The sequence below is a fragment of the Triturus cristatus genome, chromosome 1_2, assembly GCF_964204655.1.
Source record: "Triturus cristatus chromosome 1_2, aTriCri1.1, whole genome shotgun sequence".
Lineage (NCBI taxonomy): Eukaryota > Metazoa > Chordata > Amphibia > Caudata > Salamandridae > Triturus > Triturus cristatus.
In genome coordinates, this window is record NC_140580.1 from 1175843264 (window position 1) to 1175871054 (window position 27791).

The 27791-nt window shown below is 47.8% G+C and overlaps 1 protein-coding gene across 5 annotated transcripts in view; it reads right to left on the minus strand.

The window, feature by feature from the left end:
• Positions 1-6677: 6677 nt before the first annotated feature.
• Positions 6678-27791, minus strand: part of PHYHD1 (phytanoyl-CoA dioxygenase domain containing 1) — a 151431-nt gene continuing 130317 nt past the window's right edge. For 2 of the 5 annotated variants that reach the window (XM_085614032.1, XM_085614031.1), the window contains exon 12: positions 17235-19075. In XM_085614032.1, coding sequence (XP_085470158.1) covers positions 19030-19075 — 46 coding nt within the window. In that variant the 3' untranslated portion in view covers positions 17235-19029. Of the gene's footprint in view, positions 8257-11325; positions 11372-17234; positions 19076-27791 lie in introns of those variants that run through there. The other 3 variants (XM_085614035.1, XM_085614033.1, XM_085614030.1) reach the window with 3 other exon arrangements.

Sequence of the window (27791 nt, forward strand, 5' to 3'; positions counted from 1 at the left end):
GGAAATTAGCAAAAAGACAGTCAGCATATTTATTGTAACCATGCAAGCCTCAGCGTTTTCTGTGGCAAGATGACAATCAGCACTACACATCGAAGTACAGGAGCGACAATCAGCAAGTTCTTGATGGTTTCTTATCTCAGTGGCTGGCTAAAGGTCTTGGCGATAAGATGTCATCCAGGTTCAGGTGAAAGGTGTGGGGCTCTTGTATCTGCTGGTTCTATAATCTGGTGAAGCAAAGTCTGACCAAACTGCACCATCTTGCAGCGGGGTGGCTATTATCTTGACTGTAGATTAAGTCAACACACTCCTATTGACTCTTCATAAACTTTCCTTATTGCTTAGCCTCGCTGTTACATTTTAGAGTCGCAGAATGAAGTTTCAGTATTTGCCGAGCACGGTCTAAATGAGGAACACCACTATGGGTAGACAAGTTAGGAATGAAATCAGCATCAAAGGTTAGTGTATGTCACCACTGCTCGCCTGGACTCTGCCCGTCTACTTTTTCAGTGTAGGTGTGAGTTTTTAAAATAAAAATAATAATAATTTCAATTGATTGCACAATGCAGTGTTCACATTCAGACAGTTTAGAATTAATGTCTGATGTGTTTCTGGTTCTTGTGTTTAGTAACATATCGGTGTAGTCTCTGACCGGTGTCAGTGGTAATGCCGACAATGTCATCGCAGCATTTTTAAGCATTACAGTGCTTGGAGTTTGTTAATCTGTGCTTGGACTTGAATTGTTCTTCTTTTCAATTGTGTTGAGACTGCAGCACACCCTGTGACGTTCTTGTCAGTGGCGCAGTTTGCAGTTTCCAGGAGCTGCCCTGGTGGGCTGTACAAGATGGACCAGACAGTACAGCTGCTGGGTTTCATATTGTGGATCTACTGAACGCCCAGCTGTCCCTGAATATCTGTGCTGATGAACATGATAGAAAGTATAACAGCAAATAAAAGGGGGGTATTAATTATCACAGGGTATATGATGGCGCTTGTCAAGTAACGTGGAGTTAGCACAAACTAGGATAGTGAATGCGGTGCTCCAGGTGAGGGAAAAACCCCTCAACCGTCAGTTCTGGACCTTGGTCCGACTATAAATAAACAACAAGTCCTGTGCACACGCATGTGAGTAAAACAACAATATGAAACAATTCCAGTTGGTCACGGACGAAGACATTGGTGTCCTTTCTTTGAAAAGTGGATTTTAATATTGGTGTGTTGATTCGCAAACCAGCCAACACGTGTTTCGTCAGTGGGGTGTAAAACCCTTGACTTCTACAGGGCTGAAAAGGAGTAATGCGAAACGTGGACCTCTCAACTGGTGATAATTCCGACCCAGTGGGTCCTAGTATTCGGCAACGATGGAATGCAAATTCTTCTATCCGTAGCTCTCTGAATCTTATGGATAAGGTAATTTAAGGCACGTTTCTATCCTTTATTTATGAGTTTGGGTACACCTCGTGGCGGCCAAATTAATTAGTACGACACCATCCACCGTGATTAAAGGCTATGGCAAGTACGCCGTGTTTCTCTGATGTCTCCGGGACCGTGTTTCCATCTGGCAAGAGCTATAAATATGACATGGCTCTCTTTCAGTTATGTTTCCAATGTTGCCACCATCTTCATACCCAGGTCCACGGCAGGGGAGGCACCATGCTCCGCCTGTGTTGGCTTGATGACCTCGGTGAGCACAGCCATCAAGGGAACGCGAAGTGTGGTAATATGCGGAGGATCACTACGCTTACCCATAACTGCCATTGCAGTGGGGTTCACACCATCTCCTTGGGAAGGCGTATATCCACTATCTAGTGCTTATTCTGCATGCCTGAGTGAGGATAAACCTTCTCCTACGAAGAGGTCCTTCAGAATCTCCATTGGGCTAGGCATCGCCCCATTATTGCATTTATTGTCCGAGTTAACGTCAGATGTGTGCTTGTGTACGCGTTTGAGTAGCGCCTATGGCCTCAGTGTTGTAATACAACTGTCTATATATCGCTGTTACCGCCACTGTAAGTTAACGGCACTTCTCTTGATTTCCATGGGTTGTAACGTGCTGAAGGATCCATTACTGTATTTGTCAATATCCCTGCTGCATCTGCAGCTTCTATTTCAATCCACAAATAGAACATCTGAGTGGTCTACACTGGGTCATCTCCGACTATCAACATGATTTGTTCCCTGGTTAATGAAAATCCGCTCGCTGTCAGATGGGTAACGATGGCAGGCACTTGTTTTCTGGTATAAACGCTCTTTCTATCTCTGCGTCCTTGGCTTCTACCACCATTGTTCCCAAAGAATCAGTACTAGTGATTCGTGAAGATCCTTTGTAAGCGTTAAGCGCTCAACAAACTCGAGCTGAGGGGTGTCTTCAAATTCTTCTGGCCGTCTCTGGTTTGTATGGGGTGTGTAACGTCTGGGTCATCAGAAGCATGGTCCTACATGGAGTGTCATGTTGTGTTACACCCAATAGATCCCCTTAGCCCCAAAAGGTAAAAGGGACAGCTAGCAGGTGCCTTAACCTGCCCCCAGTGAGTGAGGTTAAAGTGGAAGAGAGCTGTTCCATTCCGTGTTACATCGTGGAACGTTAAGGGTTTAAACAATCCCATTAAAAGGCAAAGGGTTTTATCACATTTAGCGAGACTCAAGTCTGATGTTGCCCTCCTTCAGGAGACTCATCTCTCTGAAACAGAGGCTTTGAAACTCAAGCGTTGTTGGGTGGGTCATGTTTTCTGCTCCCCCACAGTTTCCAAGAAAAATGGTGTTGTGATTTTATTACATAAAAAGTTAAATGTTTCCTCAATTTCTCACGGATGTGATGTTGATGGTCGATGGGTTATTGTTACACTGCTTATAGATAATATTCCTATCACTCTTTTTAATGTGTATGCCCCAACTGGGATTGACAGATTATTTTGGCCCTCTATTTCAACTAAGCTGTCCTCCCTTTCTGGAGATTACATACTTCTCGGGGGAGATTGTAACCAAGTTGTTGATCCCTTCCTTGACCGTCATTCCAATGTTAAATTTGTCCCCTCTAAGATGCACTCTCAATTTGTTAACGCCTTTCAAAATAATGCCTTGGTAGATATCTGGAGATTGTGTAATCCTGATCTTAGAGAATACAGTTTTTTCTCCCCCCCCACATCAATCCCAATCCCGCATTGATCATATCTTCCTTAGTAAATCCCTATCCCAGCACGCTATACGCTCTGACATTGGTTCCATCCTAATCTCGGACCATGCTCCGGTTCATGTGGACCTTGACCTACTTCCTTTTTCCCCTCACTCTGGCAGATGGTATTTCAACAATGCTCTGCTTTTGGAACCTACTTTTTGTGCTGAATTTACTGCCTTTGCCACTGAATTTTTCCTTCTTAATCATACCCCTGATTCCTCTTTTGTTACTGTTTGGGATTCTTTTAAAGCAGCCTCTAGGGGTTTTATTATTAATTTTGTAGCCCGACGGAAGAAACTTCCAGAAGCCAAGTCCGAACGCATTTTAGCTACTATTAAGACTCTAGAGCTTGATTATCATGCTTCTAAATCTGAGTTTTTTCTTAAAAAGCTTATTGATCCAAAGGTTTCCTTCAATAAATTTACAACTGATGCAGCCTCTAACCTTTTGCTAAAATGTAATTCCAGGTATTATGGAGGTAAGAACAAAATGGGGAAACTTTTGGCCAATTACTTAAAGATATGAAAGGAGCGTACAAAGATTGAGTCCATTAAGACTTCCACTGGGACCTCTTGCTGAGTTTGTTAAATTCTATGACAATCTTTATACCCCCGAACACATCCCAGAGACTACGGATCTTCTTTCATATTTTCATTCGCTTCCCTCCCCCCCGGCTTCTCACGTTGATTTTATTGCCCTAGAACGGGACATTTAGCTTTCTGAAATCTCCCATGCTGTTCCTAAATTGCGGCACGGTAAGTCTCCAGGTCTTGATGGTTTCACTATTGAATTTTACAGCCACTTCGCCTCTCTACTTCTCCCTAAACTGTTACTACTGTTCCAATCCTTCCTTGCAGCGGGTTCTTCAAGTGGCTCCTTCCAACAGGCTCTAATCTGTTTAATTCCCAAAGAAGATAAGGACCACTCATTATGCAAAAATTACAGACCAATTTCCCTGGTCAATACGGATTATAACATTTTGGCTAAAATTCTGGCATTGCGCATGGATCCCCTTTTACCCGATCTCATTAGCCCTGAACAATCAGGCTTTGTCAAGGGCCGTCTCTCATCTGACAATTCCCGTGTTTTTCTTAATATACTTAGCAAGGCTTCCTCTATGTCGCTTCCCTTCGCGGCTATTTCTTTAGACGCGGAGAAAGCGTTTGACAGGATTGGGTGGGATTTTATGTTTCAAGCCTTACGCTGGATCGGCTTTTCTTCCAAATTCATCTCTATTATTTCTTTACTCTATTCTAATCCCCAGGCTTCCATTTTTGTCAACGGGATGACCTCGGATTATTTTTCGTTACACAGAGGAGTGCGACAAGGCTGTCCTCTATCCCCCCTACTTTTTGTTTTAGCCTTGGAACCCTTTCTTCCCAAAATTCGTCTGGACAACAGTATTTCTGGTTTTAAATTTGGTTCGCGTCAGGTTAAACTCTCGGTTTATGCTGACGATATTCTTTTTTACTGCTCTGGTCCTGTTTCCTCTATTCCCTCTTTTCTCCAGCAGGTGTCTTCCTTTTCCGCGGTCTCTGGTTATCGCCTAAATGCGGATAATTGCGAGATTCTACCTTTAAACCCTATTTGTCAAAAGCACCTTTTTTCCCAAACGGGTTTCTCATGGCAACCATCTAATATCAATATCTGGGTGTTTGGTTCGCTCCTCTCTTGTCTGATACGCTCAAATTAAATTTTGATTATGTCTTCAAGAAAATGGACACGGCTATTCAACGTTGGAACCCGCTCTTTCTGTCCTGGTGGGGTCGGCTCAATTCTACAAAAATGATGTAATCCCCTCTTCTTCTTTATACCATTTCCATGCTTCCAGTACACATTCCAGTTTCCTTCTTTAAACGGATTGATTCTTTGTTGCTGAAATTCTTATGGAATGGCAAGCGGTCTCGGATAGCTTTGGCTTCATTGCGCAAGGATAAGGCCCAGTCTGGTGTGCGCTTTCCGGATTTCAGAGAATATCATCGAGCTTTCTCTTTGAAACAATCGACCCGTTGGTTCTCTTCTGATCTCCCGCACTATCCGCCCGTCTGGTTAAGTATGGAATCTTCCTTTCTGTCCCCCTTTACCTTTCGCGAATTCTTATCCTTCTCGTCTTCTTTAGTTCGCTTTCGTACGCCTGTTATTTCTCATTCCCGTACTATCCTTGTCCCTTACATAACATCATCTTATCCCTCCCTCCTTTCCATTCACGAACAACCGATATGGCACAACTCTCTTTTCAAAATTCGTAATCGCACCATATTTTGGAAGACATGGCATTCTCGAGGATTGTGTTGGATTTCTCAATCAATTTCCCAGGATACTCCTCTCTCTTTCCAGGAACTTCAATCCTCTTTCTCACTGCCCTCTTCTGCTCGACCGCAATACCATGCCCTTCTCCCAGTCCTGATCTCATATCTTCGCTCCTTGGCGCCATTTACCGATATTCCTTTGGACCGCAAAGCTACTTCTTCTTTATTATTGGAGACGTCTCCCTCAGCCTCTGCTATTTATAATTCTTTCCGTTACTCCACTGACAGACTAAAATCTAAAATCGAGAATGCATGGGAATTGGAACTTTCTCAGGATTGGCCAATACCTTTTTGGGACAAAATATGGGCTAAGCTTCATAAAGCCTCTAGAGCTGCGAATACTACCCAAACCTTAAATTTCATTTATATCAGAACTTTATGTACTCCACATGCTTTATCTCGTTTTTCACCTGACACATCCCCTATTTGTTGGTCCTGTTCCTGTCCCGTTGCAGATCTCAAACACATGTTGTTTGAATGCCCTCCTATCTCCAAGTTCTGGCACCTAGTATGGATGCAAATACAAAAGATATTCCAACTTCAAATTCCCTTTTCTCCTTTGCAAGTTTTTCTAGGTTCCCTATCACCGAGACTCCCGCAATCTCCTTCCCATTATCTATTACTTGACCTTCTAGTTGCTGTGGCTCTCCATACCATTACTTCTAATTGGAAACAGGCTGCAAATGTCTCCTACCACTCGTGGTGGAACGCAGTTTGCTTCCATCATCGCCTGGATACTAATTACGTATCTCCCGTCTCCCTAACGATTAAACGCGACCTGATTTGGCTCCCTTTGGTATCCTATCTCTCCTCCTTTGCTTCAGCGCACGACTCTCCAGACCCTGGCACAGCTGAGGTGCGTGCTGAGGTGCGTAAGCCACCATGATTTTCTTGTTTCTTTAATGCCTTTTTGCTATGATATTGCATTAAATTCTACAAATTGGGAAAACAGTTATTTCAAGCGCTCAGCAGATGTAGGTCAAACAGTCAACAATGTCCAAGTCCAAAAATGTGGTGCTCAGAAGGAAGGGATTGGTTCCCACCACCCCAATAGGACAACCAAGGTGGTCCAAAACTATACTCAAAAACCTCCGAGCACTCAAATATCCATGTTGACAAAGTTCCAAAAAATAGAATCATCAGTTGATAAGACACTCCAAATATTTCATCCACTGTTTATTCGTCAGGACAGCAGTTCAATACAAGCGCAGCCGCCACGTGTTTCGTAAAGTCATATCAGACTCACAACTTCTTCAGGGCTGAAATAGCAATTCTTAGCGCTCCTAAGAACTTCTTAAGCAAATGAGGAGTTTATAAGGGTTCATTTACTGGAGACCGGATTGGCTGGATATATATTTCTTCTTTTTTGTGGACTTGAAGGAGCGCTAAGAATTGCTATTTCAGCAGTGGAGTTCTTGTCCCAGCAGGAAGGGACAACGAGGCCTTCTCCCTGGCAGCTGTCTCTGCAGTGGCAATGACTGCACAAGACAAGGGACATTTTCCTTCTCTGTCTCGTGACTATGAGTTGGGATAAAGACACTGCAAATCCAAGCACAACGTCCTGGTTTCTAGACCTTTCACTTGCACAACGCACGCACGCACTGCATCTTAATGCAAAGGCTTGTTAGGTTACCAAGCCCTACATGCAACCAGGCCTGCATTGCGGATACACATAAGCAAACTATTGGTAAATCAGGCACCTAGTCACCTTCGAGGACATCACAGTGACATTGGAGAAACTGTCCCTGGCTTGGATTAGCTTGTTCTGTTTGTACATTAGACTGGCGATGAAAATCAGAAGAAAGAGCTTCACCTATAGAACCTTCATGAAAATCCTTCCGAAAGTGAGAAAGAAATTCAATTGGTCTCTTCTAGAAATTGTTGTTTGTGGTAAACAACAAATGGCTGCAAGAAAATATTGGAACATGTAATCAGAAGTAAGAAAACATTAGAACATGTAATCATGAGTAAGTAGTTATGTAGTTTAGAGTGTCAGGCAAAGTAAATAAACAAGTCATATTTGGAAAAATGGTCAACGCTATGACTCGGAACCATTCTGAAGGAGGAAAGTCCATAACAAAATGAGTATTGATTCTGTATCACTGTTCAGGAGTCACTGGTAGAGGCTGTAAGTATCTGAAATGTCCAGAATGTAGTGATATATTTTGAGCATAAGTAGGATAAGAGATGAACCTTCTTGATCATGAGAATGCACAGTAGAATGCTGTGTAGGCCTCTGAAAAGGACAAAGAACAAGATCTAATGCAGACGTATCTGCCCTATGACCCTAGATGGCAGAAGGATAGCATATGCACATTACATCTCATTGTAATATCAAAATGTAAATCATTGCATCGTCTGCATAAAGTTTTAAGATGAAGATTCTCTTACTCCAGGGGATCCAGGGTTTTCCTGCTTCTTGTTCAAGGAGTCAGGGTTGAAGGGGGAGAACCTCTGCTCCTGCCTAGGGATGGTGCTTGGGTGATGCTACTCACAGCGGATCTTCCTCAGGACTGCTGCCGTCAGAGTTTTCCTGGACACATTGTCCATCTGCTTTAGATCTCAGATACACTCCAAAACGAACTCACTGCAGATGACGTGTGTGGGTCCTGGGACCAGCGACCATCGGATCTTTCGGCCACAACCTTGAGATGCCGAGTTTCGAATGTTTTATGCAGCCTTGTTCCTCTCCACAACCAGATCTCCTTTCTGGCGGTCCAGGCCCGAGTCATCTCCTGCTCCTCACATTCTCGTTAGCTCATGTGTGCCGCGTTCCTGTTGATGAGGAACAGACTCTAAGACAGGCGGTGAGGAAAGAGCAACGATAGAAATGTCGCTATCACTCAGAATTCATAGTTCACAATAAACCATTCCAAATCAAAGTGTGTTGTTCAACACGCCACTGCCCTCTGTGACAGGGGGCTTTGATGACAGGAGACATGGGGCGTGGGACCGGACGACAGTCATCAAGGGCCGATAACAGGCGTCCAGCCAGGATGGACTTTGACACTAAACCTGTAATGGGAGCTCCAATGGAGCAGGGTGAACCTGAAAGGGGGTGTTGGGGTTCGACAATTAGATGTCCAGGAGCTCAGAGAGGGATTTTTATGATAAATTCAGATGATGCTAATTGTAACATGGCATTTATATGGCCTGTACCCTTTTATGATGGCCATAAGGGCACCAGAGTGGCATCTAAGAGCGCATGGAGCGGAGCAGGGTGTTGCTGTTGTCCACATACAGGAGTGCAAGGGTTTGACAACAGTTGTGAATTAGGTTTTTGTAAGGAAGAGTTTCACTTTCTTTAGGAGAGAGAGATGTCATTAGGCTGTCTTGCTTTTCTTGGAGATGTGTCCCATGATGTGAAGGTCGAGGTCCAGGGAAAATCCGAGTTGGGGTCTAAATCAAACTAGCTTCATGTCATTGAGACAATTTCTGACTAGCTTATGTTTGTTGTTCCTGCGAATACCAGGACTTCGATCTTGGTAGGTTTAGCTTCAGGTAAGTGCTGTCATGTCTACATCAGGTCCAAGCAGTATTTGGGGCGCTGGATTTCTGAAGCTGAGACAGCTTTCAAGTAGAGAGATTTTTCCCACCACCCATCAGCACAGGAAGTAACATCACTGGATCTCCCATCATCCATCTGCACAGGAAGTGACATCACCAAATTTCCAATCATCCATCTGCACAGGAGATAACATCACTGGACCTCCCATCATCCATCTGCACAGGAAGAAACATCACTAGATCTCCCATCATCAATCTGCACAGGAAGTGGCATCACTGGATCTCCCATCATCCATCTGCAGAGGAAGTAGCATCACCAAATTGCCCATCATCCATCTGGACAGGAAGTGGCATTACTAGTTTTCACGCCAAAAGCATCTTTAAAAGAAAAAGCCAAGCCAGAGGACTTCATTACCCATCAGCACAGGAAATTACATCATGGCACCCTGGACTCCTCCCCCTCCCAAGACCTACTTAATGACAGCTACAACACGGATGCACAGCAAGTGCGCCACTGGGGTACCAAAGGCAAGCCCATATACACCCAGACCTTGCCCAGAGACAGGAGACCTGGTCCGATCACCTCCCAGCAATACTCTGCAGCACTCCTTAGGTCGCTAGTCCTTCGATGTCGTTCCCCCAACGGCTACCATGGCACACCTCACACTACAGTAGGAGCTTTCAACTGTACCCACTGCTAATTTTCCAGTAGCCACCCACACCCCCAACACACATGCTAACAACGCCCTCAACACCCCCTCCCAACACACACACCACACAAGAACCCAGTGGCGGATGGTGAACTTTGAAAGGGGTGAAGCATAGATATGTACCTGGAATTGGAACAAGCGAGCAAGGCTGACACTCTAAAGGAGGGTTCAGGGGGTTCTGTCCTACAAGAACATTTTGGGGAAAAACGGCCAAATGTGGTAGGTTGGCTTACAGTGACCATATGGTTATCATGGCACCATGCAGGATTAGAACGTGGGAATACTGGTTGAATCTTCTCCTGGTTGACACAAATGGATTTGTGTGGGTGTTGATTTGCGAGGAGTGACCGGTGATGCTGGATAGGGTCTACTAGATTATGTGGTTGCTTGGCGTTTCTCTTTTAAGTTACCTTGTGTGATGTAACTGGTGTTCACTAAATCACTGCAACACCTTTGAGTAGCGTTTGCGCTATATGACAACTGCAGTAAAAGGCAATAATAGGTAACGACAGAGCATAAACAAGCATTGGCATAGCCAATAGGTCTCGCTTTTGGGACCTTAGAAGTATTTAGTTTTGCAGCAAAATATCCTTGGTGCAACACCATCAGCTGTTGCATGGCTAAACCTTATAAGTGTTTAGCCATGCAACAGTTGACAACTCAACAGATTTTGCGTAACAAAAAACGTTTAACATTTACTGTTGCCTTTCAATCGCTGGCAAGGGCAACATTCTTATGATGTTAAACACGAATTATATCTGTGTTTTCCTTTATAATGACATGTATAACCAGTCTCTGGGGAAACTGTGTATTGTTTCTAATCATTGTAAATTAATTCTCCAAAAAAGCCGAAGTGAATATTGCACAAGTCTGACAGAGAAATACGGTAGATACTGAAAGGAATTAGCTGCCCATGTAATTCTGCATATGTTCAAAGTATACAAACTTACACATTCGTAGTTTATACGTATTAAACTCAGTACGCATGGTCTGTTGGTGCGACTAAACGAAGCCCTCCTGTGGGCAAAGCAAACCCCAAACCCCAACCACATGGTCTGAACAGAAGAGCGCTGCGAGGCCAAGTACCTGTATAACAAGCTGGAGGAGAGTGGAAAGACTGCCTGGAAGCGAGGATAGTCTAACAGAGAGGGGCCAGGAAAAGGGATGAGCAGGGTTAACAAACTGACTGGGAGATGAGCAGACATACTGTAAGGAGAATGGGCGGATGGAAATAAAACAGAGGAGAAGCGGCAGGCTGAGACAGAGATTGGGTAGGCTGAGCACAGATCAAGTAGGCTTCTTGGAGAGTCGGGGAAATAAACAGACTGGGAGGAGAGAAGGAAGGCTCTGATGAGAAATGGCCAAACTGAGAGTAGAGTGGCCACAGTGCGAGAATTAAGGGTAGGCTGGAGAGAGTGGGCTGAGGAGGTGAGCACGAAGACGAAATAAATTGCGAGGACAGAGCTTCAATGCTTTATTAAAAAAAAAAAGTATTGGCCGCGCGGCCCGCGAAAGTGAAAGTGCCGCACGGCCCGCGAAACGTGAAAGTGATCGCGATCAAAGACAGATGGCGGCAGTTCGTGTGAACGCAAGCGCTAGGCCAGCCATTAGCACTTTCAAAACTCACCTACTAAATGTCTCTCCGTGCAGCGCATGCGCTGGCTCAGCGAGACCTAAAAAGAAAGCCAGATAACCCATTTAGTGGCTAATTTGTACATAGTGAAATCAGAAAATCTGGTTAAATCATAGCATCTCAGTTTGAATTGTGTGATCTTAGGCACACATTTCATTTTATCAAACTTTTTGTTCACTATCAGCATATGAAAACACTTTCAAATGTGTGGGTTCAGACTACCAGCTGTACAAAAACCTGTTTTATTTTATAGATTATAATGTTTCTGTATATAATAATCTGGGTCAGTACAAGGTTTTACATGTCAACTGTCTCCTCTTTTGATAATGCCAAAGCTTCCATATGTTAAAGAAATACAACTGTTTTCGTTTTGAGGAAACTTTAGCATATTTGGGTAATGTTTGTTGTATGAGTTACAAAGGAAATATTTTCAGGGCTCATCTAAAAATGCACTGATTGCACCTCGTTTTTTGTGTTTTTTTATCTGTTAAAGGAACGAAAACAAATGTGGTACAATTAGTGCATTTTTGTTCATTTTTAGGTCGAGCCTGTAACAGCGCGCATGCACTGTCCTGGCAAGACTTTATGTAGGGGCTTTTGAAATCTGCCCTCCCACTCGCACACGCTCATGTGCTTTTTCTTTTGTCCTACGCTATTGGCCTTTGCGTGCATCTTTTTAACAAAGACAGCACGCAATTGGCCAAAGGCGGGCGCATTGCACCGTCCATGGCCTATTGGTGGCGGTTACCTGCACAGGCGCAATGTGTTTTGAATTATCGTGCACAGATGTGTGCGCGATAATTCAAAACACATGTCTCGGTGTGGAGCACGCGCACCACTCTTCTATTCTACCGTAAGAAACCCACTTTCTTACACTCACCACACCCGCAATTAAACACATATATATCCATAGAAACACTTGCATGCATACTCTCGGACACTCACCACACCCGCAATTAAACACATATATCCATAGAAACACTCGCATGCATACTCTCTGACACTCACCACACCCGCAATTAAACACACATATATCCATAGAAACACTTGCATGCATACTCTCGGACACTCACCACACCCGCAATTAAACACATATATCCATAGAAACACTCGCATGCATACTCTCTGACACTCACCACACCCGCAATTAAACACACATATATCCATAGAAACACTCGCATGCATACTCTCTGACACTCACCACACCCGCAATTAAAAACACATATATCCATAGAAACTCGCATGCACACACTCAGAAATCCACACATTCCAATATTGAAATCTTACCTTCTCGGACACTCACCGAGCTGCAGTTCCTGCTCGGCTGGTCCTGAAAAAAAATCACAGATTTGCGCCTCCTGCTTCGAAGGCCTGGGAGCTGACACCTCAGCCTCCCATTTCATAGGCTCGAGCCTCTCTCTGCCTGATCAGAAGCCAGGGTAGAGTTGGAGGTCGGCCCTCCTTCTCTAACCTGGCTTCTGATTGGGCATTTGAGCGTTTGATTGACAAGGCCCACTAAAGCTCCATTAGCTGACATGCTGCACAGCCATAGGTTTCTGAAACATGTCAGCTATGGAGGCGCCGGGCTGTAACAACCAACACTTCCGCACATGCAGAACACCAAGGGGCACAATGGCGCCCCCGCTGATGTTCACATGATGATGCAGCTTTTTAAATGGAAACAAACAATCAGGAAGATGGTTTGTTTTCAGGTAAAAACTGTGACACAAGTAAGCTTTGAAAGAGGTGGGGGCACCGCCCTGGCTCCCCTTATTGGCGAGCCACTGCTGCAAGAACCAACAACACCTACACTCCCACCCTACACCACACGCAACAGCAAACCCTCACGTCAACACACAATTTCAAGCATGCTTCGCAACACACAATCACTCAGCAAACACACAACCGAAATATGCGAACTTCTGAACGACAACACAGCTGACATCCTCTTCATCAGAAAGACCTGGTTCAACTCAATGGCTCTTGACTTGTCTACGGCAATCCCAATGAGCTACAAGATCGCTTGACAGGACCACCTTCACTAGCCAGGAAGACTCACTATCATCTACAAGGAATCCATTACAGGCACAATATTCACAGAGAATGCCACCCCATTCATGGAACACCTGCACTTCAAGCTGCAAATCTCCGAAATATTCAGCCTGAATAGAACTCTCACCTACCGACCACCTGCACCACGAGCCACCTTTACCAATCTCATCATCGACTTTGTTGTTCCACTCACCATCAACTCCTGAGCCTACATTCTCCTCGGTGACCTCAATTTTTAGCTGAAAGAATGAAGCGACCCCTGCTCCACAGCTATACTCGAAAGCTTGAGCAACATTAGACTCACCCATCTCATCACAGAACCAACACAAACCGCACAACACACACTGGACCCCATCTTCTCCACAAACAACAGCATCAAATACAACTTCACCACACAGATCACATGGACCGATCACTCCATCATTCACTTCCTAATCAACACACCAAGTCAACACCCCTAATAGGTTCAGCACTCCAATCTGCAGCTGGGCCAAAATCACAGAAGCAGACTCGCTCAGAACTCTGATCAGTATAGCCTCACAGCATCACCCTAACCCACATCATCAACACCTCCATCACGTCCACCACTTTCCCAGATGAATAGAAACTTGCAGAAATCAATACACTCCTTCAAAAGTCCGTAGCTGACCCGAACCCATGTCTCTGCTCCCCTATCCAGCTAAAGTGATTGAGAAGGCCATTAACAAGCAACTCACAACCCACCTCATACTTCACCATCTTCTAGACATCACACAATCAAGATTCAGAAAGAACCACAGCACCGAAACACTACTTGTCACAGCCACCAATGACATTTAAAACATCCTGGACCAATGAGAAAAAGTAGGCCTCTCCACCGCCTTCAACAGTGTCTCCAACAACATCCTCATCAGAAGACTCCACAAGATTGCCATACAAGGATCCGCTCCCAAATAGATCTGTTCCTTTTTCACGGGAAGAACCCAAAGGGTCAGGCAGCCTCCCTTCACATCTGAGATCAAGAAACTGATATGCGGTGTCCCACAGGGATCGACCCACAGCCCCACTCTTTTCAGCATTTATATGACACCGCTCGCCAGCATCATCCGATCACAAGACATCACCATCATCTACTATGCTGATGACATCCAACTAATCCTCTCCCTGACGGAGAAACAACCACCACCAGAAGCAACTTCACCAACTGCATGACCATGCTAGCATACTGGCTGCGAAGCAACTGCCTGAAGCTCAGCTCTGACAAGACGGAAGTACTGGTCTTCGGCAACATGGGATTCCACCCCATTCCAGTCCCAGGGGATTCCAACTGGTGGCTGTCGGAGCTAGGACCAACACCCACAGACTATGCAAGAAATCTAGGGATCATCCTAGATGACAAGCTCAACATGACGGCTGCTGCTTCCACATCCTACACATGCTGCAAAAGAAATTCAAATGGATATCTCAGAACACCAGACGGACCATCACACAAGCACTCATCACCAGCAGCAGGGCTTTAAGTGGGATGTAAAAACTGGGGGGGGGGTCTCTCAAAGGGGTGTGGTCAATGTAATTAAGGGCGTGGCTTAAAACACTTAAGCTAAAAATCTGTGTTTAGGACAGTGGGCCGCCCGACTTGTATTTTGCTGTTCCTGTCACTGCGTCCAGATATATGATACAAGTCACATCATACCTACAAGTCAGGACTATTGGCTTTGTCAGTGGTTGTTAGTTGCACAAGATAAATAAGCAGCAACTATGGCTTGTATATAATATTGAGAAAAGTTCCACTTAAAGCCCTGGTGACACCACAACAATGTTGCTGCTCCTGAGTTTCAAAAAGAGACGGGAAATCCAAAGAGAAAATGACCCTCTTTCAAGGATTTCCCTTCCTCTGCAACGCTGACCATGTGCACATCGATGTGCCTGCTGTCACTGCAGTCCGGAGAAAAATAAACGGAGCGCCTGGGCCAGGGCACAAAACAGAGCCCAATAGAGACCAGTTTCGAGCCCCCCTTAAAAAAACTGCCGGTGCTCAGACCCGGTGAGATCCGGCCCACTTAAAGCCCTGACTAGCAGGCTGGACTACGACAACACTCTCTATGCCGAAAGCTACAAACAAGTCCTACACAGACTCCAGACCAATCAGAACGCAGCCGCAAGACTCATACTCAGCCTCCCACGCCGCACCCACATCACACCGCACCCCAGGAAGCTTCAGTGGCTCCCCATTCACAAGTGCAGCTAATTCAAACTTCTCACGCACACATACAAAGCCCCACACAGCACAGGCCCAGAATCCCTGAACAGCTGCATACACTTTAAACAACCCACCAGACACCTACGATCTGCCTCACTCACACACACTCCCCGCATACAACTGGAAGTCGCTCATTCTCCTACATGGCACCCAAGACATGGAACGACCTCCCGCAACACATCGGAGCCTCCTCCTCACTTCTTGAATTCCGCAAGAAGTGGAAGCCTTGGCTCTTTATATAAGCACTTTGAAACCACACACCTACACAATTTGCCCAAGCGCCTGGATACCCTCTCGGGTGATTAGTGCGCTATACAAATCAACATAACATGTGGGCCCTTTCTGTGGTGGTGAATGCTGATGCTGTTATCAGTGGAGCTGCATTGAATGGTTGAGGATGATGGGAGAACAAGATTGAACCTTAGGGAACACAGTAGGGCATCAGGGGGTACCTCTGTGAAAAAATTAGTGTTAGTTGGATAGTTAGGAGTAGGACCAGTGAGGAACACTGCCAGAGAATCCAGATTGAAACCTCAGGGCATGTGTGAGGGTAGTATGGCAGATGGCGTCAAAAGCGGCTGAGAGGTCCAGCAATATCAGGTGCCAGGGGTCACATTTATCTGTGCTCTGGAGGGCACAGTCTAGGGTTGGAATGTAGCTGGCTCCATGCTGCAGCGGGTTCTAAAGCTGGATTGGTTTGTGTGGTGGAGATGGTTGGTGTTTATGTGATATTTCTATTTGTTTGAAGACTATATTCTTCACTGCTCTTGTCACGGAAGGCTAGGTGTGTGATGGGTGGTAGCTGGCGAGGCAACTAGGGTCCAGTGTAGGTTTCTTCAGGAACGGAAGGATCTGGTCTGTCTTGAGAGCTCCTGGAAAAATGCTTTGAGTGAGGGAGGCATTAAGGCAGTGAGTAGGAGCAAGGGAAATTCTAAGGAAAAGGTTTTGAAGGGGACATCTTTGGAGGAAGTTTTAGGGGAGTTGAGAATGTGGTGAGGCTTGCACGAGACAGGGGTTTGAATAGCGGGGAAGCAGGCTTGGTGATGCTGTGCTGTTGGACCTTCTGTTTTTTCACTGAAGAAGGGGCTGATGGCGTTACATTTCTCTGTAGGATAGAAAATGAGGTGGGGGTTGAAGAAGTGCTTGAATATTTTGAATCCTGCACAAATTACGCTCACTCTTTTAACAGTCACGGCACTCACCAGTGCCCTTCTTATGCAGGTGTCCTGTCATTCCAGACTGGCGACCCCAGAACCCACGTTAGCCCGCTCTTCCTGGTCACAACGCCCACAGTCGCTCATCTGCAGTGGTGTTGCTTTCCTCTTGGGGAGTATCCCATGAGCAGACCCTCAAGGGGAGGGCTGCCTGGTTGTGCCAGGTTGGGTCCTACAGGAAGGCTGGGCCTGCACCTTTGCAAGTGTGATCACAAACTCGATGGATCTGACGAGGATAACATCTCCACCTTGAGCCACTTCTCAGAAGACAGCCACCACCATACCATGGTGCCTTGCTGATCCCAATCCACAATGACTACAGACGCTCATACTCATCTGCTGGTTCGTTCATACACGGGCCCACCCATAACACAGCTGCTGAGATCTCAGCTTTGCGTAAAAGAAACTGTGCACACAGATGCTGGGATGGATTACTTTATTGTGGTCTTATTATAGCAGAGGGCCCCTAGAACCACTAGCAGTTGCAGCCCTGAGCAGTTGCTTCGCCAGGTCTGTCCCTGCGTATCAGTCGAGATGTTGGAAGTTCAGATGAGGTTGCCTGCATGAAGACTAAATGTTATCAAAAGTGCCTAAGAGGCCAGTAGCGAGGACTACCTGAAGGGCCAGTAATGAATAGCACTAGCCCAAGAAGCCAGCAGTGGCGAGGGCTACCTGAAGGGCCAGTAATGAATGTGACTAGCCCAAGGGGCCAGCAGCAGGGACAACTACCAGAAGGGACGATAATAAATCCAGCAAACACAAGGAGATGATGGACACTCACCCCCTGTCACAGATCTGGGTTGAATCCATCATCATTCTTTAGCTCACTTTGCCACCCCAGTTCAGACCCAGCTATATGCAAATCGGTCTTGACCCTGTGCCCGATGGGAAAAGTCCAGCCCGAACTGCCAAGCCAGATCTTCCCCGGATCGGAAACAAGCATCACTGGACCGGTTTCGGGGTAACACCCCTCCTCAGCCAGGCTAGCTTGAATCCAGTGGTCCCAGGAGGCTTGTTACTGATCCAGGGAAGACCTGGCCTGGCAGTTCGGGCTGGTCTGTTCCCATGAGGCACAGGGTCAAGACTGATTTATATACGACTGGGTCTGAAATGAGGTGGCGAAGTGAGTTAAAGAATGATGATGGATTCAACCCAGATCTGTGACTGGTGGTGAGTGTCTGAAAAGTGTCAGCACTCCGTCCATCATATGCCAATAATGAATATCACTGGCCCAAGTTGTCGGCCTTGGGAGACCACTAGCCCAGGAGGCTAGTAATATCACTAGCTCAAGGAGGTGGCAGTGGGGACAACTACCTGAAGGGCCGGTGATGATTATCAGTAGCCTAAGGGGCCGACACTGGGGATCATTAACTGAGGGGCCAATAACGAATATCAGCAGTCCAATGTGTCAGCAGGGGGGGACCACTAACTCAAGAGGCTGGCAATGAATGTCACCAGCTGGTCAGCAGTGGGGCCACTAGATGGGGGGTTTTGAGAGGCAGATGGAAGAGCTGACTTGCCACCAACCTGGTGGGCTGTGCTGTTTCTCAGCTTTAGCAGCATCCCAGCTCTGAGGGTGAGGGCTCAGAGGGTACTGGGGAAGCTGTGAGCAGCACTGTAAGGCTAGTGAGGAGGCTTTAAGATGCTCTCAGGTTGTGGCCTGCACTGAAGGACACAGAGATCCTCTGGATGAACAGAAGGCTGCAAAAAGCCCTTGGGGGTTGGGGGCTATTGGAGTATCTGGGGGTGTTTAAGGGTCTTGGAGGTCACAGTGGTTATCTGGGGATTAGAGGGTCTCTGGGGGGGGGGGGGGGGGTGGAGAACTTCTATGGCACGCTGACGGCTCATAAGGAATACAAGGCCCCTGAGGCTGTCGATGGCCTGGGGTGGCATCCGAACCTCTGGGGGCACACATGGGGCAGTTAGAGGGCAAAGCAGAGTCTCAGATAGGGTTTTGGAAGGTGTAGGACGACAGAGGTAAATCTGGGATCACGTGGCGGTCTCCGGTTGTCAGAGGCGGCTGTTGAGCGATGGTAGCAGAGGGCTCCAGGCTTCATGGTCTGAGGTCTTTGAAAAGGGGTAGCAATGGTTGGCTCCAGGGTCCTGGACAGGGGGTTTTAAGTCCATCTAGGCTCTTTTTAACCTCAATTCAAGTGGTGGTGCACTCCACTCGTGCAGTCCATGGTGCTGTCATCACACGTACAGGGAGGGAAACGGCAGCTCAGGGGTGGGCTGTAGCCTTGGAAAAAACCAAAGAAACCAGAGTTAGCAGAACCAGCAGAAGCCATTCTACTCTTTCCCTCCCCACCAACCTCCAGCGAGTTAACCCCGTGGCAAGCAATGCAGCGAACGTTTGTTATCTCTTTGAAAGAGGCTCGAGCCAGGGTTTTCTGTAAGAACCACTCTCCCTGGCCAGGAAAATATGCTTAAATGTGATGTGGGAGGATTTCAATGTATTGTCAATGAGTTCGCTCCATTGACGCCCCATTGCAAGTTGTAGCTAAGATGGACTCTGGGCTCCCCATAGCCTCCCAAGGGCCCAAAGCTGAGGCTGCCTCCCAGGAGCCCGAGCTGAGCCTGCCTCTCAAGGGCCCAGAGCTAGGGCTGCCTCCAAGGGGCCCAGAGCTGAGGCCACCTCCCAGGGGCCCAGAGCTGAGGCCGCCTCCCAGGGGCCCAGAGCTGAGGCCGCCTCCCAGGGGCCCAGAGCTGATGCCGCCTCCCTGGGGCCCAGAGCTGAGCCTGCCTCTCAGTGGCCCAGAGCTGAGCCTGTCTCCCAGGGGCCCAGAGCTGAGCCTGCCTCTCAAGGGCCCAGAGCTGAGCCTGCCTCTCAAGGGCCCAGAGCAGAGCCTGCCTCTCAAGGGCCCAGAGCTGAGCCTGCCTCTCAAGGGCCCAGAGCTGAGCCTGCCTCTCAAGGGCCCAGAGCTGAGCCTGCCTCTCAAGGGCCCAGAGCTGGGGCCGCCTCTCAAGGGCCCAGAGCTGGGGCCGCCTCCCAAGGGCCCAGAGCTGAGGCCGCCTCCCAAGGACCCAGAGCTGAGGCTGCCTCCCAAGGGCCCAGAGCTGAGGCTACCTCCCAAGGGCCCAGAGCCGAGCCTGCCTCCCAAGGGCCCAGAGCCGAGCCTGCCTCCCAAGGGCCCAGAGCCGAGCCTGCCTCCCAAGGGCCCAGAGCCGAGGCCGCCTCCCAAGGGACCAGAGCCGAGGCCGCCTCCCAAGGGACCAGAGCCGAGGCCGCCTCCCAAGGGACCAGAGCCGAGGCCACCTCCCAAGGGCCTCAGAGCCGAGGCCGCCTCCCAAGGACCTCAGAGCCGAGGCCGCCTCCCAAGGGACCAGAGCCGAGGCCGCCTCCCAAGGGACCAGAGCCGAGGCCGCCTCCCAAGGGACCAGAGCCGAGGCCGCCTCCCAAGGGCCTCAGAGCTGACGCTGCCTCCCAAGGGCCCAGAGATGAGGCTGCCTCCCAAGGGCCCAGAGATGAGGCCGCTTCCCAAGGGCCTAGAGCGGAGCCTGCCTCGCAAGGGCCCAGAGCTGAGGCTGTTCCCCATGTGCAGCACCGAGTGCTCTCAGCCCCCCCGGATGAGGAAGCTTCAGAGCCCACAGAGCAGATTCAGGATACTGCCTCCTTGGTAAACAAAAGGCTCCCTTTGAAAATCCCCTCATAGCCCAGAACAAACTGACTCCCTTCAGAAACCGCAGGCGCAATCTAAAGCACGGCACCTCAAATGTAAACAAATGTGTAAACCACTTCTGGGTATGCACACCCAAATGTGTGAACTGCTCCCGTGTATGCACACCCACACGTGTAAACCGCTCCTGGGTATGGACACCCAAATGTGTGAACTGCTCCCGTGTATGCACACCCACACGTGTAAACCACTCCTGGTTATGCACACCCAGACATGTAAACCGCTCCTGGGTATGCACACCCACACATGTAAACCACTCCTGGTTATGCACACCCAGACATGTAAACCGCTCCTGGGTATGCACACCCACACATGTAAACCACTCCTGGTTATGCACATCCAGACATGTAAACCACTCCTGGTTATGCACACCCACACGTGTAAACCGCTCCTGGGTATGCACACCCACACGTGTAAACCGCTCCTGGGTATGCACACCAAGACATGTAAACCCCTCCTGGGTATGCACACCCACACGTGTAAACCATTCCTAGGTATGCACACCCAAATATGTCACCACGATTGATGTAATTGGCTATGCTGGATGTGATGTCACATCTTGCAGAGGATGAGCACACGATACAGGATGAGGGATCATACAACATGTATGGATCATATGAGTTAAAATTGGACTTTAGTGACTTGCGGTGTCGTGACTGAAGCCCACATGCACACTTTCCATTACTTACTCGTACGCTGACCATCAAACATTCGCTCTTTAGTCACTCAAGCTCCAAGGGCTTCAGTTATTGTAAAAGTGGCACACCGACCCCCACCCTCGCTCACTCTTTCAGGCCTCAAGGCAATGGTGAGACGTAAGGTTGTGTCCATACCTTAATGCATTATATAGGCTACTAAACAAATGTGTCCTTGTGTAATGTAATTGGTGCACCTGGAAAGCGCTTCAATACCTTCAGGTCGAGTTCACACAATAGGACAAGGTAATAAATAAATGAAAAATAAAGGGGCATGAATTATGAGGTCGAGGTGAGGGAGAAGATGTATCCCAGCTCACTCACTCCTGTCCCTCTTCAGTGGCAGCCTCAGCGCAGACCCCTGTATGAGGGGCATGTGGTGTGTCAGGCTCCTAACTGATGCCCGATGCTGCTACTACTACAATAGTCACTGGGATGCCTTCGGGTAGCCATGTGCTTTATAAATCTCATAGCATATGATGCCAGATGCTGCTACCACAAGAGGCACTGGGATGACTCCGGGTCGCCATGCGCTTCATAAATCTCATAGCATATCATGTCCGATGCTACTACTACAAGAAGCACTGAGATGCCTCCGGCTTGCCATGTGCTTTATAAATCTCATAGCATATGATGCCCGATGCTGCTACCACAAGAGGCACTGGGATGACTCTGGGTCGCCATGCGCTTCATAAATCTCATAGCATATCATGTCCGATACTACTACTACAAGAAGTACTGAGATGCCTTCGGCATGCCATGTGCTTTATAAATCTCATAGCATATGATGCCCGATGCTGCTACCACAAGAGGCACTGGGATGACTCTGGGTCGCCATGCGCTTGATAAATCTCATAGCATATCATATCATGTCCGATGCTGCTACTACTACAAGAAGCACTGAGATGCCTTCGGCTTGCCATGTGCTTTATAAATCTCATAGCATAGCATGCCCGATGCTGCTACTACAAGAGGCACTGGGATGACTCCGGGTCGCCATGCGCTTTATAAATCTCATAGCATATCATGTCCGATACTACTACTACAAGAAGCACTGAGATGCCTTCGGCTTGCCATGTGCTTTATAAATCTCATAGCATATGATGCCCGATGCTGCTACCACAAGAGGCACTGGGATGACTCCGGGTCGCCATGCGCTTCATAAATCTCATAGCATATCATGTACGATACTACTACTACAAGAAGTACTGAGATGCCTTCGGCTTGCCATGTGCTTTATAAATCTCATAGCATATGATGCCCGATGCTGCTACCACAAGAGGCACTGGGATGACTCCGGGTCGCCATGCGCTTCATAAATCTCATAGCATATCATGTCCGATACTACTACTACAAGAAGTACTGAGATGCCTTCGGCTTGCCATGTGCTTTATAAATCTCATAGCATATGATGCCCGATGCTGCTACCACAAGAGGCACTGGGATGACTCTGGGTCGCCATGCGCTTGATAAATCTCATAGCATATCATATCATGTCCGATGCTGCTACTACTACAAGAAGCACTGAGATGCCTTCGGCTTGCCATGTGCTTTATAAATCTCATAGCATAGCATGCCCGATGCTGCTACTACAAGAGGCACTGGGATGACTCCGGGTCGCCATGCGCTTTATAAATCTCATAGCATATCATGTCCGATACTACTACTACAAGAAGCACTGAGATGCCTTCGGCTTGCCATGTGCTTTATAAATCTCATAGCATAGCATGCCCAATGCTGCTACCACAAGAGGCACTGGGATGACTCCGGGTCGCCATGCGCTTTATAAATCTCATAGCATATCATGTCCGATACTACTACTACAAGAAGCACTGAGATGCCTTCGGCTTGCCATGTGCTTTATAAATCTCATAGCATATGATGCCCGATGCTGCTACCGCAAGAGGCACTGGGATGACTCCGGGTCGCCATGCGCTTTATAAATCTCATAGCATATCATGTTCGATACTACTACTAAAAGAAGCACTGAGATGCCTTCGGCTTGCCATGTGCTTTATAAATCTCATAGCATAGCATGCCCGATGCTGCTACTACAAGAGGCACTGGGATGACTCCGGGTCGCCATGCGCTTCATAAATCTCATAGCATATCATGTCCGATACTACTACTACAAGAAGCACTGAGATGCCTTCGACTTGCCATGTGCTTTATAAATCTCATAGCATAGCATGCCCGATGCTGCTACTACAAGAGGCACTGGGATGACTCTGGGTCACCATGCGCGTCATAAATCTCATAGCATATCATGTCCGATGCTACTACTACAAGAAGCACTGCGATGCCTTCGGCTTGCCATGTGCTGTATAAATCTCATAGCATATGATGCCCGATGCTGCTACCACAAGAGGCACTGGGATGCATTCGGGTCACCATGCGCTTTATAAATCTCATAGCATAGCAGATCATCCCCTATGCTGCGTCTACAAGAGGCACTGGGATGCCTCAGGGTCGCCATGCGCTTTATAAATCTCAGAGCATAGCATATCATGTCCGATGCTGCTAGTGCAAGAAGCACTGGGATGCCTTTGGCATGCCATGTGCTGTATAAATCTCATAGCATATCATATCCGATGCTGCTACTACAAGAGGCACTGGGAATCCTTTGGCTTGCCATGCGCTGTATAAATCTCATAGCATAGCGTATCATGCCCGATGCTGCTACCACAAGAGGCACTGGGATGCGTCTGGGTCGCCATGCGCTTTATAAATCTCATAGCAAAGCGTATCATGCCCGATGCTGCTACCACAAGAGGCACTGGGATGCGTCCGGGTCACCATGCGCTTTATAAATCTCATAGCATAGCAGATTATGCCCGATGCTGCTACCACAAGAGGCACTGGGATGCGTCCGGGTCGGCATGCGCTTTATAAATCTCATAGCATAGCTGATCATGCCCGATGCTGCTACCACAAGAGGCACTGGGATGCCTCCGGGTCGCCTTGCACTGTATAAATATCATAGCATAGCATATCATGCCCCATGCTACTACTACAAGAAGCACTGGGATGCCTTTGGCATGCCATATGCTGTATAAATCTCATAGCATATCATATCCGATGCTGCTACTACAAGAGGCACTGAGATACCTTTGGCTTGCCATGCGCTGTATAAATATCATAGCATAGCATATCATGCCCCATGCTGCTACTACAAGAAGCACTGGGATGCGTCCGGGTCGGCATGCGCTTTATAAATCTCATAGCATAGCTGATCATGCCCGATGCTGCTACCACAAGAGGCACTGGGATGCCTCCGGGTCGCCGTGCGCTTTATAAATCTCAGAGCATAGCATATCATGCCCAATGCTGCTAATACAAGAGGCACTGGGATGCCTCTGCGTCGCTATGCATTTTTATAAATCTCAGAGCATAGCATATCATGCCCAATGCTGCTACTACAAGAGGCACTGGGATGCCTTCGGGTCACCATGCGCTTTATAAATCTCATACCATAGCAGATCATGCCTGATGCTGCTACTACAGGAGGCACTGGGATGCCTCCGGGTCGCCTTGCACTTTATGGCCATAACATGCCCGATGTTGCCGGTTCCTCTTCTTGGATCTTGATTGTTCCAGACACCTATTCTCACCTCTTCCTTTCAATGATATGATTACTACTAAGGCATTTATCTCCCTAAGAGATGAAAAACCAATATTCCATCATGTCTCTTAAAAGGACACCACAGGTTCCACCTAACCATATTCATGTCTCAAAGGAAGCCTCATCAGTGCGAGACCTTCAGCCAAATAGATCTCCCATTTACAATCTTATCTTCAATCAAGAACTCCATCTCTTTGTAGCCGAGTCTTATTTAGTTACCAGTTTACATTTGTAATTGTTTTATAGCGTGCCAACCTTTAACAGTCGCACTTCTGAAGCACTAATGGTGTAGTCGGTGGCAAGTTAGAGATGACCTGGCCCGTTTCGCATTCTTCAACACCGTGCCCGAGACCGCACAAGGATCTTTTGTGGGTATCAGCAGAGCCCAAACTTAACTCAGGTCAGGCCTCTACCTTTTTGGAGGGTGTATGGGGCAGTCCTGGGCGTGTTATGGTGGAGAGAAAATGTGTTTTTGAAGATGCTTACTTTCAGCAATCAGATTCCTTTGGGACCTTAAATCTGAGCGCAGTCCTTTCCAGAGGTGTGCTCCGATTACTGAAACTGCCCTACCTCGATTGGATTTGTGGCTGAATCTGACGTGAATGATGAGCGTGATCAGGTTTCCATTGCTGGTCCTCAGGGTTCGACTAGGGGTATCCTTCAGGAAGAGCGCCTACAAGTATTTTGGTCAGATCCCTTCCTGGGCTTCTTGACTTACAGAAGACTGTGCCTCGGCTGTAGAAGACCTTGATTTTACATCCGAATCAATCCAATGATAAAAGTGAAGCTGTTGCAGTTATGTTTTTACAAGCAACACTTGCTCAAGCCTCCTTGCTCTCAGTTTCTCAGAACAGATGCATGGACTTGGTCGCTGCAAGCTACTGATGGTACAAGAATTGGGGTACTTTCGTTCCCCCACTGTTCTGCTTCGGTCTTACTTGAATTATCTAATTGCACTCCCCATGACCTTTTTGAACAAGATTATTCTTGTGGCAGATTTCAATATGTGGGTTGACTCAACTGCTCGTCCCATTGCATGCTTCCCACTGGGCATGATGAATGCCCTCCACATAGATCTGGGAGTAACTGGTACGTCCATTTAGCAGACCATGTACTTGCTCTTACTTTGTGTTGGTGCAAGCGGACCCTTTGCTTCTCGTGATCTGGTCCGCAGATTCAGTATTTCCCTATGCTGTTAAAGGGTCCATGTCCAATGAGACCCCTAAATAAACTTCACATTTTCTAGTTTCCTGCCCTTGGAAAGGGGTCTTAGCCGGCCATTTTCTACCTCTGTGAAAATCCCCCTTAAGCTTTGATCCATCCAAGATATCAGTTACGTGCCCTGTCACCCCCCTACTCTCCATTGAAGTACACAAACAGAAGATGGATGGAATCTTTGCATTACAGGTCCTCAGGGTTTGACTAGGTGTATCCTTCAGGAAACGTTCCTACAGGTACTTTGGTCAAAGCCCTTTCTGTGCTCGACTTACTGAAGACTGTGCCTCCAGGACTTGGTAGCGAGGTGGGAGAAGGAGCGTCCTCCGCTGTGGTTACGGTGGATGCCTGGTGTCTGTGCCAGGGCGAGGGAGGCGGAGTGGAGGTTTCTGGACGGTTGGTGGAAGTTCAGTCGGTGGTTTGTGTAGGCTTGTCCTTGGTTGTGGAGGGCTTTGGAGGCGTTTGTCAGTAGTTTGATTAACTCAATAGAGAACTACACCCTAGTGGTGTCGATACAGAATGGGCTTTTGGCACAGCCTCCTTGCACTGTATCTGGCGAGTCACAGGAAAACTTGGAATTCACGCCCAACTTTCCCAATTGGGTCACGTTACTGTATGAAAGGCCCACACAGAGGGTATGTACTGGGAGAGGGCTCTCAGGTGGCTGGATGTTACTGTAAGAAAGGCCCACACAGAGGGTATGTACTGGGAGAGGGCTCTCAGGTGGCTGGACGTTACTGTAAGAAAGGCCCACACAGAGGGTATGTACTGGGAGAGGGCTCTCAGGTGGCTGGACGTTACTGTAAGAAAGGCCCACAGAGAATATGTACTGGGAGAGGGCTCTCAGATGGCTGGACGTTACTGTAAGAAAGGCCCACACAGAGGGTATGTACTAGGAGAGGGCTCTCAGGTGGCTGGACGTTACTGTAAGAAAGGCCCACAGAGGGTATGTACTGGGAGAGGGCTCTCAGGTGGCTGGACGTTACTGTAAGAAAGGCCCACACAGAGGGTATGTACTGGGAGAGGGCTCTCAGGTGGCTGGACGTTACTGTAAGAAAGGCCCACACAGAGGGTATGTACTGGGAGAGGGCTCTCAGGTGGCTGGACGTTACTGTAAGAAAGGCCCACAGAGGGTATGTACTGGGAGAGGGCTCTCAGATGGCTGGACGTTACTGTAAGAAAGGCCCACACAGAGGGTATGTACTGGGAGAGGGCTCTCAGATGGCTGGACGTTACTGTAAGAAAGGCCCACACAGAGGGTATGTACTGGGAGAGGGCTCTCAGATGGCTGGACGTTACTGTAAGAAAGGCCCACAGAGGGTATGTACTGGGAGAGGGCTCTCAGATGGCTGGACGTTACTGTAAGAAAGGCCCACAGAGGGTATGTACTGCGAGAGGGCTCTCAGATGGCTGGACGTTACTGTAAGAAAGGCCCACAGAGAATATGTACTGGGAGAGGGCTCTCAGATGGCTGGACGTTACTGTAAGAAAGGCCCACACAGAGGGTATGTACTGGGAGAGGGCTCTCAGATGGCTGGACGTTACTGTAAGAAAGGCCCACACAGAGGGTATGTACTGGGAGAGGGCTCTCAGGTGGCTGGACGTTACTGTAAGAAAGGCCCACACAGAGGGTATGTACTGGGAGAGGGCTCTCAGATGGCTGGACGTTACTGTAAGAAAGGCCCACAGAGGGTATGTACTGGGAGAGGGCTCTCAGATGGCTGGACGTTACTGTAAGAAAGGCCC